The sequence below is a fragment of the Balaenoptera ricei genome, chromosome 11, assembly GCF_028023285.1.
Source record: "Balaenoptera ricei isolate mBalRic1 chromosome 11, mBalRic1.hap2, whole genome shotgun sequence".
Lineage (NCBI taxonomy): Eukaryota > Metazoa > Chordata > Mammalia > Artiodactyla > Balaenopteridae > Balaenoptera > Balaenoptera ricei.
Window position 1 is genome coordinate 44,312,490 of NC_082649.1, and position 14,763 is coordinate 44,327,252.

A 14,763-nucleotide genomic window follows, 5' to 3' on the forward strand; every position below is an offset into this window, starting at 1 on the left:
GTTTTCAAAACATCTATTCAAAATAACTGAAAATTTTTATTTGAAAAAATTATTTGCTTGCAATAAATGGGGAGAATAGGTAATTTGAAACTTAAGATGTAATATGGCTTAGAAACTGAGGAGCAGAATAATAGCTAATAGGAAGTAGAAACAATTTGCTGCTTTTATAGTCAGGTACTATAAATAGCATGGTTCTTTCCAAAAGCGCAGAGTAAAAAACTCTCCTTGTTTAAATCAAAATCTGATTTCTCTTGTCTTCAGTTCTAAAATTCTGATCATGATGCAGTGCCCTGGACAATTTATCTTGACTTAAATGTGAGGTCAAAATGGCATAAAGTATGACTAAGATTTCGTGTAAGTTATAAGAGAAACATTTCCTCAAAAGGAATGACATCATTTAAAACCTCCAGAGTTAAAGTTTCTACTCAGGATGCAAAGCCCTAACTCAATGAATTAGGGCACAGGGACAACAGCTGCTTTGGAGAGATCACATCACCGTGGCGAAGTGCCATGGTGACCTCTCCCCTGCGCTGTTTTCCCAGGTCACTGGCTGGATGCTGGCCTTTCGCTAGCTACCTTATACCAGAGCATACAGCTTCAATGGCCAAACACCAACGAGGCCACACAGAGATGTGTGGACAGTCAACTTTGTGTTGCAATGAATACTTGTATAAGATAGATGAGAGCAGTATTATTAAAGACAGGAACTGAAAATTGCATTTGTAACACTGTACCCAGCCCAGCTACAGTTGATTATCTGGTTTGCTTAAAGGTAATCTCCTCATTTGAGACACAAGGCAAAAAGGAGTCCTGGATCAAGGACACTTATAGCGTATACAGAAACACCACGCCAACCAACAATGTAGTAGCTAGGGGGACAGCATGGGAAAGATTGGCCAGGGCAAGCTTTAATGACTATGAATTAAAGTTAAAAAAAATTATTGGGAACTTGAGCATACATTCCACTGGTTTATACCTGATTTCCCAGGAAGAACTGATAAAAAATGAAAAATGGAAGAAAGACATAATTAGTTCAACAGGAAACTTTCTATATGACTAGAACACACACACACACACACACACGTACACACACACACGCTCACACTTTGGGTTTTGGGATATAGTATCTATTTTAGAGATGTGCAGGTACCCATTTTTCCCAACTTCAAACCAAATAATCAGAAATTTTTCTTTGCAAATTTTTGTGAAAGTCTTTGGGTTTCGAATTTAAGTTAAAAATTCAAATATGGAGATGAATGTTTTTCAATGTAGAAATATAAAAGCAAAATGAATAATGTTTCATTTATAAGTAATATACTGTAGGAGGGAAACTGCACATTTCCTATCTAGCTACTACAAATAAGAGATGTTCCAAAAAAAGAGAAAAAAGATAGAGAAAGAGTGACAAAGTCACAAGGGTCTTCAAGTAATTGTTTTAAAGAAGGTGAACTGAGTTACTGAGATTTAAATTTTTTAAAATTTCTGCATCAGTGGAAAACACTACCTCTTTTTCACATTTACAAAAATGAGTAAACATTTTAACTTCATTTCCTGGCTTGGAAAAGCTTTGTTACTGAAAATATGACAACTTACCTCTAATCACAATAAAATATAAAGTAATTCGAAGCAACCTAAATTATATGAGATGTCTTTTTCTGTGAATATTTTTCTCCTTGAATGGATGTATCATACATGTCAGAGATATGTCCTAATATACAAAATGCAAGCTATCTTTATATCATTAAAAATGACGAAAGTTGGAATTTCATATACCATTATATTTGATAGAAGGTAAAAATAAATAACTAGCATTCCTGGGAAACAATGCAGACCAAGTTTTTAATTTTTATCCTTTGAAAGATATTATGGTACCCAGCTATTTTGAAAACTTACCCTGTATTTGTTATCTCCAATCTGTTCAACTTGGAATCGTTTCGCACATTTGCACTTAGCTACCTGCCTTGTCACCTGCCAGAAGCAATGATAAAACAGTCACTTTCACATTAATATTATATCGTGGCATCCTTAAAACCTGTATGCAACAACTAAACATGGAAATAAAACAACTGCATGAATTGTACATGGTATCTGGGCAGAACACACAGTGCTTGTTCTACCCGGTGGAAAGGTAATGAGTACCTCATCTTCAATTTTGTCAGCATCAGTGATAGGTTTGTATGCATCTTTATTTGGGTGAAGGGCGGCTACAAATTCATAGTAGTCGATGTATCCATCGCCGTCTCTGTCAAAGATGTCTGCAACTGCACTCATCTCCAGACGACTGGTAGGGAACTCTAACATTTTCAAAACAATGGTAAGTAGTGCTATTGAGGAATAACTGACAAATAAAACTGTAAGACATTTACAGTGTAATCGTAATAATTTGATACACATACACATTGTGGAGGGATTCTCCCCATCTAGTTAATTAACACATCCATCACCTCACATATTTATCTTTTACTCTTCGGGTTTTTTTTGGGTGAGAATGAGTTTTACTCTCTCAGCTAATTCCAATTATACAATACGGTGTTATCAACCACAGTCACCATGTTGTACACTGGATACTCAGACCTTATTCATTTTATTGCTGAAAATCTGTACCCTTGTACCAGTCTCTCCCTATTTCCTCCACTTCCCAGTCCCTGGCAATTATTTTTCTACTATCTCTGTGAGTTTCACTTTTGGTTTAGATTCCACGTATGAGTGATAATTAAGATATTCTCAGTATATGTCATACTCTGGTCGCAATGAAAGTTGGTAAGAGCTGCTACTTACAATAAAATTTTACAAAAAGATTTACATCTTAAAGAAAAAGTGAGTAGCATTAACTTGTTAATTCTGCCGTAAGACATTCTCGATCGCACATTTTAATTGTAGTGTGGCCAGTTAAATGATCAGGGTGATCAAGTATATTACAATCCTTAAAAAAAAAAAAAAAACCTGATTTACATCACACAAGCACAACCACTGCATATGTGGCCTAAATTTACCTTTAGCTACTATTAGGATGAATCTTACGAAATGGCTGTTTTTCTAGGCTAAAAACTGTTTAATATCAGCAAATTTCATATGGTTTAAGTACCACTTTACTTAAGGAATAATTTACATGAAATTTACTTTAAGAGTGCTTCTAGTAACATCTGCCAGAGAAATCACATACATGTGATCAAAATAACCTATCAAACAAGAAGGGGGCACATACCTTAAGAATTTTTATAGCCTTCTAATTTCCTACTAATGACAATATTAGATCAGAATGTGAACTAAAATGAAAAAGAGAGAAACTGACTTTCATTTATTGATTTCCTATTTTATGCCAGGCAACACAATCTAAGAATTAAGTATTATTAACCTGATTACACTAAATAGGGACACAGCTCCAGTGGAGAAAAGGAGTTTATCTGTGGGGACACAATTAGTAAGTGTGCCTGACTTCAAAGCCATAAATTTTAACTAAGGACAGCTTTTTTTTTTTTTTTTTTTTTGAGGGAAATGACCTCACAGCCAAGTTTAAAGGTGATGCTTTATTAGTAACAAAGGTTGACTGGCTCCACAATTTTAAACTGTGCTTATTTTCTTTAAAAATTACATCTGTTATGGCCACCTCTCTTGGGACTTACTTGAGGAAAGAATCCCATCAATAAATTCTTGTCGGGTTATTTTCCCATCCTGATCTTTATCGATCCTCCTGAAGAAGTCCATCACTCGAGATTTCTTGTGATTCATCCACCGCATGTACTTTTTGCGCCAGACATCGAAATCAAAGTTGGCAAATTCCCTTAGCTGAAGAGGGCAAAAGGCATTTTGCCTGAGTTACTGCTGTGCTCAAATTATATCTTACACAATATGAATACCATTATTTCAAATGATCCTCTAGATAACAAAAATTATATAATATGAATAATGTTTTTAATGATCCACTAGATAACCAAAATTATATCTTATACAATATGAATGATGTCTTTAATGATCCTCTAGATAACCAGAATTATCTTATACAATATGAATAATGTTATTTTTAATGATCCTCTAGATAATAAAAATTATTATCTTATACAATATGAATAACGTTTTTAATGATCCTCTAGATAACACACAGATCATTCCCTCCAGGAAAGGTACCATCTTGCAAAGGGGACTTGAACATTTTTTCTCTAAAGTTTATTCTGTTACTGTCACTGTTTTTTCTTTACAAATAGAGGAAACAAAACTCCTCAAAAAGTCACACTGAAAATTTCTGATAATGCCGAACTCACAAAGGTGCTGTGGCCCAACGTGACAGGAGCTCTGTGCCCCAGGGAGCAGGCCCAGCTGAACAAGACCGATTTTACCTATCTCACCCCTCACGTCTCTGCCACCAGCCACTCCTAACTCCTCACCTTCTAAAAATTTACCAATTCTAGAATCTGACACCCTACACCTCAGATCACAGAGTATATATGATTAAATGATCTGCATTATAAATAATTACAGTTGCCAGATGATGCTGTCAGCAAACATACGTCAAGCCAGATCTTTTCCGAAGGAGTCAGCTCCTGATTATGTTACAACATACCTGTTTTTGACTTTGATTCCCTAAATCCAAGGCCCATATATCAGGGGGTTTTCCCCCATAAAAACATTCATACCTGTGGCTTTAATTTTAGAAGTAAAATAAGCACTCAGACATCAAGAGTTTTCTTATCTATTATCAGAAACGTTGAAAAAAATCAAGATCTTGGCAATGCGTTCTGGTGAATGAGGGCAGATGACAATATGGTACCCAATGTATGAGTTTTCTCACCTCCTCCAGTCTGTCCAGGGCGTCATTAAGCTTCCTCCTTCTTTCCAAGGCGAGCAGCCAGACTTGCTGCCACTTGCTCACCAGTAAGTTGACCCTGGGATTCTTGGTTTCGATTTGTGTCTGTGATCCAGAGGGATAGAAGCCTGACGCTGGGAAGCGTTTTCCTGTTCCAACATAACTTGAGTTAGGATGGCAAAGTCTCCGGGGTTTTGAAATACGTTAAGGCTTGACCTTTACTGTTCCTTGTTCAGACTGAATCAACGTCATTACTAGCTATGACGTGTAGAAACACCCTAATTTAGGTGACGCACGATATCAGGGTCAAATGTGTTTTACTTAACAAGGGTCGCACACCGTTCAGAGAGAGCAGAGAAATATTCTTGACAGGAGCCCTGAAATACTGGAAAGTTCTCTCAATACATTTATGCTTCAAACGTTTTCCAGCCTAAAATCCGTGCCACTTCAATGACAAAGAAGCATCCTGTGATCCTCCTCTTTGCTAATGCCAGGGCACTGCGGTGTATGTGAATCAGTTTGGGCAAACCCAGCTGAGAGGAGGGCAGGAGGCACTGCGCGGCTAGCCAGAGTCAGACCAAGATACCCGACAAATTCCCAATCAAGTCCGGAAGTGTGTGATTACGGTCCCAGCCTTCTTCCAGGTCCATTTTCCACGGAGATTGTGTGTTTCCTGGGCATCGCCTCATATCCTAATTTACTGCCTTCCTAAAGTTTCCTCCCTCTTTCTATTATTCACAAGTTTCTATAACTTCACAGAGCAATTATCTCACTGCAGTTTCCTCATCTAACTAAATCGTTCAATGTGACCTAGAAAAATAAATCACTGGCCTAAGCTTTCATAGGAAGTTAGCATCCAAGCTGAGATTTGCCCAGAATTCCTAACTCCCATGGAGCTACATAAAAATATCAATAGCTAATATTTCTTGAGCATTTAACAATATTCCAGGAAGTATGCTAAGCACTTCATACACGAGCTCATTAAGTCCTCACCATAGTCTAATGAGGTTATAATTCTCTCCTTCCACAGATGAGGAAATTGAGGCTCAGAGTGGGTTTAAGTTAACGTGTCCAAGGTTGCGTTTCCCAGATGCTGAGGGGTGGGGACGGCCAGGCAGTCTGTGTCCAGAGTTCCTAACAACTTTGTTACCCTGCCTCCTTGTGCAAGACACGACTATGACAGATCCAAAACCACTTTTCTTTAGTAAGGCATCATTCAGAAATACACAAACTGCCTGGTATAAATTGTGCTGCTTCTAAATCTTATCTGAGCTAGCTATTATTGCATTTAATGTCACTTTGCTGGGTCAAGACAGCCTGAGAAGTCAGTAAATAGAGCCTCAAGTCAAATGAACATGAGGAAAATCTATCAGATTGCTGGTCACTAGTGAACAGTTAGGTCATGAACTTTATCCAGGTCATGGTCATTCCTGTTCCATTCCACTTTAAGGTTATTTATATAACAGAAGCAGAATGAGTCAATTCAAAGGGGGTGATGACTTCTGTTCTTGTTGAAAGTTATTCCTGATTTCTTCTGGCTAATCTGAAAGATACACTTTGAGCAAATAAAGTTACATATAGAGACCTGGATTTATCCTTTCCTTTATTTTTAAACAAGTTGCTATAATACTCAGCCCACATATTCTTTTAAGAAAACCTTTTATGGGACTTCCCTGGTGGCACAGTGGTTAAGAATCCGCCTGCCAACGCAGGGGACACGGGTTCAAGCCCTGGTCCAGGAAGATCCCACACGCCGTGGAACAACTAAGCCCATGCGCCATGACTACTGAGCCCTTATGCCACAACTGCTGAAGCCCACACACCTAGAGCCCGTGCTCCGCAACAAGAGAGGCCACCGCAATGAGAAGCCCGCATGCCACAATGAAGAGTAGCCCCCGCTCGCTGCAACTAGAGAAAGCCCGCACACAGCAACAAAGACCCAACACAGCCAAAAATAAATTAATTAATTAAAAAAAAAAAGAAAGAAAACCTTTTATGATTGAGAGCTCGTATAGAATCACCTATGGCTCCAAAATGTCAAACCATAACTCAAAATAAAAGAAAACTAACTTCCTTGCTTAACCATCCTCATGTTAAAGAAATTAGCCACTGCTTACTTCCTGCTCGCCCCTTATCCAAGACCGGAATGTGGGACTGTAAGGAGGGGTCCGCCACTCTCCTCTTGTAGGTCTTGGTGACTTTGTCCACATCAGGTTGTTTTCTGGTCATTTCCTCCATGAAGGTCTGAAAGAAAGAAATGATGTCAACTAAATACAAGTATATCAGAGAAAACCATCTTTAGAAATGAACTAAAAACGAAAAGATAAAAGGGCCATACTATGATTTCCGAAAAAAGAATAAAATATGTTTTATCTAGGGTAAAAAAAAATCTAACCATCATAATACAGCATGTACAGACTACAAAATGTTAATAGGTGATAAGTAACTACAGTGTTACAAAAGCAATTTGTTTTATTTGAAGACCACAAGGGGAGCAGCTGTATGAGGAACACAACCTGTCTGTGTACCAGCCAGGACCAAGCTTCCAAGCTCTCCCTGAAGAATCTTAAAGTGAGCATTTATCTACAAAGGAACGAGTTAGCTGGGGTGTCTCTCGGGCTTTCCTGTGACACATCTCACCTACATATCTGAAATACTTAAGATGGCTTTGATATACAGTGACATAAAGCATCCACATAAATGTGGATACATTTAAAATATCCCTATCAATAAATCTGCTCTACCAAGGAGGGTCAAAGTCATTCAGGTTCAAGTTTACATTTAAAGGGTTTGACTATGTTGCCATTTATCTCATCTCCTTGGACTTATTATCATGGTTGACCAGGTGTCCCTGTATCTGGAATCTGTGGTAAAGGCAGAGACTGGTGAAAAGTGATGGGAAAAGGAGAAGGCAGAAAAAAGTGAGAAGTGAAGAAACACATTTCTGGAATGTCTGTCACACTGGAGAACACTGATCACTTTAATACCTTGGATAACAGAGACACTTCAGGGCCATCACAGGCATCGATATCTTATACTTTTATTAAAATACGATAGCAATAGTGGGAAGCAGCCGCACAGCACAGGGAGATCAGCTCGGTGCTTTGTGTCCACCTAGAGGGGTGGGATAGGGAGGGTGGGAGGGAGACGCAAGAGGGAGGAGATGTGGGGATATATGTGTACGTATAGCTGATTCACTTTGTTGTACAGCAGAAACACACCACTGTAAAGCAATTACACTCCAATAAAGACGTTAAAAAAAAATACAATAGCAGTATTAACTGTTAGCCAAGTAAGCTGACACTTCATGATCTTCATAAACACATATTAAAGAAATGAACAAGCAAACAGATCAGTGTGACGCCCATCATTTCAGAATCTGAAACAGGTGGGACGTACAGAAGATGTGATTTTTTGAGCGAGACGATGTGTTCCCATTGAGATATGATGTGTGTGGAGGACTGACGGGCTTCTAGGGAGACACTGAGCAGCAGACAGTAGAAGATGCAATCGTGGACCAGTGAACAGGGAGGCTGAGGTCGCCGAGAGGACGTGGGACGGGAGGAGTGGAACAGAGGATAAAATGCAGGGAAAGCTGCCCTCCAGGGAGCAGGAAGCGGTCGGGGGGAGCCCATCTGAGATGCGAGCACAGCTCCATGGATGGGGCCGAAAGGGAGGAGCATGGGAAGGTCACACAGGGCAGGAGACACCAGCAAAACTAAGTGACTCTCAAGAGAGAAGCTCCAGGGCAGCAGTGGAGTCAGAAACCTGGTGGAGGAGTTGAGGAGTGTCTGAGGAAGTGAAGGTAAGAAGCACAGAGCAGTCTTCTGAGAAGTACAGTGTGAAGCAAAGACAGTGTCTGAGAAGGCAGGTTAGGATGACATCTATTTACCTGGTGTTCTGCAATGAGGGCTTTCACCTCTTCAATCTCCTGCGGGATGACCTCTTTATCCCTGTCGCTCAGTGTGGTTTCAGCCCACTGCAACCAGGCCAGCAGGGCTTCCAGCAACTCCTGCTTGGCGATGAGTCCTGCCAGGGCACTGGCTAGTCTCTGCTGGTGCTGCTTCGCCCAGGCCAGTACCTGATGGAGAAACAACTGCTCTGAATTTCTTCCATCTCAGTGAATAATGTAACTGATGTAACATGCACCACATTTAAATGTAAATTAGGATCATCCCAGGCTAGACCCACAACTCTTCTGGTCTTTCTAGATCCCATCAGTGGTACCAAGACCCAGCTTGTGGAGGACCCAGGAGCCCTTTGTGATGGTTGTCACCCTCAGAAGTTTAGATGTACGTCAATCACCCAGGCTTCCCTTTGCCTGCTAATTGAAGTTCAAACATGCATTCCCTGAAGAATCACATATGCTCACTCCGTGTAGCACAGAGTGGAAATAAAAATAGCTAAGATCTTAAATACAGAATGAATTCACTCGTGTGCGCAATTCATTCCACAGGCATAGACGGCTCTGAAAAACCTATTCAACAGACGTGATCTGGAAGTGGACAGAAAGTCCTACAGTGAACCAAATAGTTTCAGGGACATAGCTGCAGAATGCCTGTAACTTTTTAAAGAAAAGTGGGTGGCAGAGACAGGTAACACACAGAAGAATGGTCTTGTGAAGAACATAAGCCCTTATGTTCCCACAGCCATAAATGCGTCATTAATTGCCCGAGTTTCCACGCCCCCTCCCCTGACTCTCAAAGCTCCTGCTGCTCTAAAGATCGACTGAGATGCACGGACCTCCTCGAATCTGGCCCGGATGATGGTTATCCAGTGCTTGATGGTGGTGATGGAGTCTGGGTGGCAGATGGCCAGGATGGTGTCTCCCATGCTGGTGGCTTTGTTGAGGGCAGCGCGCTTTTCTTCCAGTCTCTTCATGAATTCCTACAGCATAAACAAAGACGCACGGGCTGAAACTAAAACGCCAGCAACGTTCACTGGACTGTCAGAGTTAAACCAATAAGCAAGAACTTACATCGGTTTATGCACAGCTGGAAATCATCCACCAAGTGAGGAATTAAGGGAGGAGAAGGGACAGTAATCGGATAAAGTACCTTCTCACACTATCTCAAGATCCAAGTACAGGATACTACCTCATGCTTTACAAAATACATTAAACAAAAAAGACACTCTCCTGAATTTGGATATATTATAATTATATTCGTAGAGGCAAGAACTGGGACAGATACTAAGCCAGCGATAGAAACAATGTGGATTGCAAAAAAAAAAAAAATGTTCTAGCAAATAAGACAAGGAGGTTAGTATTTAAAGTAGCATTAACCGTGTCAGGAATGATAGGAATGTGTATCCAGAAAGTGCCAAGGAAGACAGCAGACTGGCAGGGAACTAGAAAAGGCCTGGGTTGTGGGAGAAAAGGCCCAGCATCCAGTGGGGAAGGAGTCGGGTGAGTCTGGAGCAAGTGGGCCTGACAGCGGCCAGCCTCTGGGAAAAATGTCCCCTGAAGGCCAGTAAAAGGAGCCACTCTCAGCCCTGGAAGGATGAATACACCTCAACAGGCTTTGGAAGGCTGTCAAATCAACCTTTTTATAAATGTCTCACATACTTTACTTTCTACCATCAGAACTGTACCCACAGATTCATGGATCACAGAACTCTGAAAGCGGGGCTAAAAAATGAGGACTTTTGCCCCCCCAAATGTGGGGCATTTGGGGCACATGCTTCCCAAACCCTGCACTGAATTTCAAACATCCACTGACCCCTCCAATCTACCTGGACCCCACACCAAGAAGGATTCTTTCCACACCTGACAAGGGTGCCAGGGGATGGATGGCACTTGTGTTACCCACGCCATGTAACCAGGGGGTCAGAAAGTATAGGTGTTCACATCTAGTGACCTTTTGTTTCTAACCTCTGAAGCAGCTGCCATACGTCTCCTACCCTGGCATTTCACTCTAATAAAATATTTCCTTTATATGCACAGCTACTAGATTGTTAAGGTCCACAAGATCAAAAGACTGTGTCTTATTCAATTTTGTACCTTTGTGAGTGAATAAATGCTTTTTAACCTTTATTTCCACATTTTTACTGTTGGGGAGTCCAGGTTCAATTACTCTGCTAACATGACCTACTTTTTATTTTTATTTATTTATTTATTTTAATTTAATTTTTATTTCATATTGGAGTATAGTTGATTTACAATGTTGCGTTAGTTTCAGGTGTACAGCAAAGTGATTCAGTTATACATATACATATATCCATTCTTTTTCAGATTAGGCTCTTTTCCCATATAGGTTATTACAGAACACTGAGTAGAGTTCCCTGTCCTATATACTACAGTAGGTCCCTGTTGGTTACCTCTATTATATATAGTACTATGTATATGTTACTCCCAAACTCCTAACTTATCCCTCTCCCCACCTTTCCACTTTGGTAACCATAAGCAAATGAACTCATTTACAAAACAGAAACAGACTCACAGACTTTCATGACCTACTTTTTAAATATCATGACCTACTTTAAAAATATTTTAATTTTCCCCAGAAGAGACCCCTTTTACGTGAAAGAAAACAAACTTTACTAGGAAGAGAAAACCAGAAGGTTAAGAACAGCTGTGCTTTTCCAGAGGAGAGCTGATCCAATCATGTACTTTTAATCACTCCCACACTGGGAGCCCAGCTCCCACCGGAAACACTGTGGACTGGATACCAACTCCCGACAGCACCCCAGGCTCCTCCAGGCCCGTCTGAGTGCTGCCTCAGTGGTTTGTGCTCACAAGGGAAAATCTGCCAATTTTAGAAGTTGGGTTATACTGAGAGGGCTCTAGTCTAAGAAATTAAATATTCTGTTTTTCTTCTATTGGTGAGAATGTGTGAAGGGAAGCAAAATAAACGAAACAGAACGAACAATATTACTGCAAGATATTATTACAGAGAAGCACTTTATAAAATTGCATGCAATTGTATGCTAATTAAAAATGTTTAAAGATGATCTGTTCTTGAAACCACTACCCCTTCCCGGGATGCCTGCCTCCTGATGTTTCTGGGGGTTTCCTGGCCCTGCTGTGAGGGTGGTGATACCACAGGTAGCCTCGGTTCTACAGGGCATATATGCACCCTGGGCTTCAGGGGACACTCTTGACACCCAAACCCTAGTATGTCAGTGGAACCCAAAGCAGCTGATGGTCAGCCTATGGTAACATAAACTAGATTTTCAAAATATTTAACTGAGTCAAAAATGTACAGTAAATGTGATGTAATTTTCCTGCTCTTACAGGCCAGCTTCAACTTGAAAAAGTGTATGCAGCATTTCGTTCCTCCAGATAATGTTATAGAAGCTCGCATCCCTTTTATTAACAACAAGGCAATATTTCATTGCTACACCGTAAGCAGCCCATCATTGAGAGAGCGTCGTAATTAACATAAGAAGTCACCATAGATGATGTCATCCATGCTACATTGGAATTAATTATGTATTTCCAACTTGACCTTGAAACACCAGGTTATTCAGTGGTACTAAAAAGATCCTTTACAGTTTATAGGAAATGCTGACATCAATACTAAATACACTGAAGTCAAGAGGCACATGAAAAGATGCTCAACATCACTAATTATGAGAGAAATGCAGATCAAAACTACGAGATACCACCTCACACCGGTTAGAGTGGCCATCATTAAAAAGTCTACAAATGCTGGAAAGGGTGTAGAGAGAAGGGAACCCTCCTACACTGTTGGTGGGAATGTAAGTTGGTGCAGCCACTATGGAGAATAGCGTGGAGGTTCCTCAGAAAACTAAAAATAGAGCTACCCATATGATCCAGCAATCCCACTCCTGGGCATGTATCCAGACAAAACTATAATTCAAAAAGATACATATACCCCTGTGTTCATAGCAGGACTGTTCACAATAGCCAAGACATGGAAACAACCTAAATGTCCATCGACAGATGAATGGATAAAGAAGAGGTGGTACCTACATACAATGGAATACTACTCAGCCATAAAAAGTATGAAATAATGCCACGTGCAGCAACATGATACAACTAGAGATTATCACACTAAGTGAAGTAAGTCAGAAAGAGAAAGACAAATACCACATGATATCACTTATATGTGATATAAGTGATCTACAAAACAGAAACAGACTCACGGACATAGAGAACAGACTTGTGGTTGCCAAGGGGGAGTGCATTGGGTGAGGGATGGAGTGGGAGTTTGGGGTTAGCAGATGTAAGCTTTTATATATAAAATGGATAAACAACAAGGTCCTACTGTATTGCACAGAGAACTATATTCAATATCCTATGATAAACCATAATGGAAAAGAATATTAAAAAAAACAATGTATATATATGTATAACAGAATCACTTTGCTGTGAGGCAGAAATTAACACAACATTGTAAATCAACTATACTTCAAAAAAAAGAATAGAAAAAAACCCTCAAGATACTTAATTTTCAGAACACTACACCCCAGGCGGAAAAAATACTACACTGAGTATTAGCATTGCTAACTTCTGACTTTTAGAGTCAAAGGTTAAAAAAATTATCTGTTAAGAACTCTCTGGACCACTCTCTTAAGGGTTTTGCTAGTCCTATGCATTGTCACAGGAACAATTTTGACCTGAAAATTCAATGGGCAGCTTTTTACTTGGTTAATTATTTAATAGTATATCTACTTACATAATCCATTTTTTATTTATAATTTATAAATGGGTTACTTCTCAAAAGAATTTAAAGCAGCTCTTGATTAAAAACAGAATTGGCAGAGGTTTAAAAATAAAATTTGAAGACCAGTTATTAAACTACTTGCTTGTCTTGCTTACAAAGATAAAAATTATTAATTGACAATTCTAATGGTTATAATTTTATAAATGTCATACTGCTCAGTAAGGAAGTTTCATCTTTGAAATGCACATCTAAGTGCAACAAAATTGACCAGTTTTGCTCAGGAGCCAAAGAGTTCCCTAGAAAAATGTGCTTCCTGGAGATAGGAAAACAGAATGACTAGTTTTATTTTATTTTTTTAATTGAAGTATATTATAGTTTTGTCTGGATATATGCTCAGGAGTGGGATTGCTGGATCATATGGCAGCTCTATTTTTAGTTCTCTGAGTAACCTCCACACTGTTCTCTACAGTGGCTGCACCAACTTACATTCCCACCAACAGTTTAGGAGGGTTCCTTCAGAGTGACTAGTTTTAAAATAACCACCTTCTATAAAGGAGACATTAAAAAAAAAAAAAAAAGCCACACATACATGTGCGTAGTTGCATGGGGACATACCTATGTAAGGAAGGAGGATACAGATAAATTCTCAAACATACCAGATCTTTCACTACTTCTCAGGAAGGAAGATATGCATGCAGTTGGTATTTGCAATCATGAGTCCATTTTCTCTACTTTGTTTGGCTTTCTCACTTATTTTTACTGAGCATTTATGTAACTCACTTTATGCTGATCAATGAGAGTCCGAAGAGCATCTTCATCGTCTGGGAGAACGCCATGGAAACGAAGGGTCTGCTCCGCTTCCGCCAGCCACTCCAGGAGGGCATGGACCACCGAGTGAAATTCCTCTGCCTAACGGTTCACATGCGCCCCAAAAAAGATTCCCAAACATGCTTGTTAGTAGAGTCGAGTCTTCCTCTCAATGGAAAAAAAAAAAGTCTTAAATTTAAACTGATTCATTATATCCATTATTCCCATTAAAAAGATAAAGATACATGGTGCTGCATTTTACAAATGTAAGAAAACATCTAATCCGTCAAAAAGGCCTATATGAAGGATAATTCACCATTTTAACAATCTGATGTGAGATGAATGGCAGCCCATTATACATTCTAGCTGAAAAAAAGACTCAAACAGCACTTTTATGGGAAGATTAGAAAGCCTCCCTCTGTTGAGTCATTTAAGTTCTTTGGGGAGGAGCTGGGCGGGGAGGGGACCCAGGCAGTGATGCCCTAAGAACTTCCTCCCCATGACTATCCTGGCTGAGACACGGGG

The 14,763-nt window shown here is 39.8% G+C and overlaps 1 protein-coding gene across 24 annotated transcripts in view; it reads right to left on the bottom strand.

Moving 5' to 3' along the window:
* DST (dystonin) overlaps positions 1-14,763 on the bottom strand; it is a 510,328-nt gene that overhangs the window by 9,394 nt on the left and 486,171 nt on the right. For 19 of the 24 annotated variants that reach the window (XM_059939019.1, XM_059939006.1, XM_059939002.1 and 16 more), the window contains 9 exons: positions 14,212-14,340; positions 9,545-9,688; positions 8,694-8,882; positions 6,919-7,045; positions 4,787-4,950; positions 3,624-3,786; positions 2,140-2,294; positions 1,894-1,968; positions 977-994 (listed from right to left, as the gene is read on the bottom strand). In XM_059939019.1, the coding sequence (XP_059795002.1) occupies positions 977-994; positions 1,894-1,968; positions 2,140-2,294; positions 3,624-3,786; positions 4,787-4,950; positions 6,919-7,045; positions 8,694-8,882; positions 9,545-9,688; positions 14,212-14,340 (1,164 nt within the window). The remainder of the gene's footprint in view (positions 1-976; positions 995-1,893; positions 1,969-2,139; positions 2,295-3,623; positions 3,787-4,786; positions 4,951-6,918; positions 7,046-8,693; positions 8,883-9,544; positions 9,689-14,211; positions 14,341-14,763) is intronic. The other 5 variants (XM_059939025.1, XM_059939010.1, XM_059939008.1 and 2 more) reach the window with 1 other exon arrangement.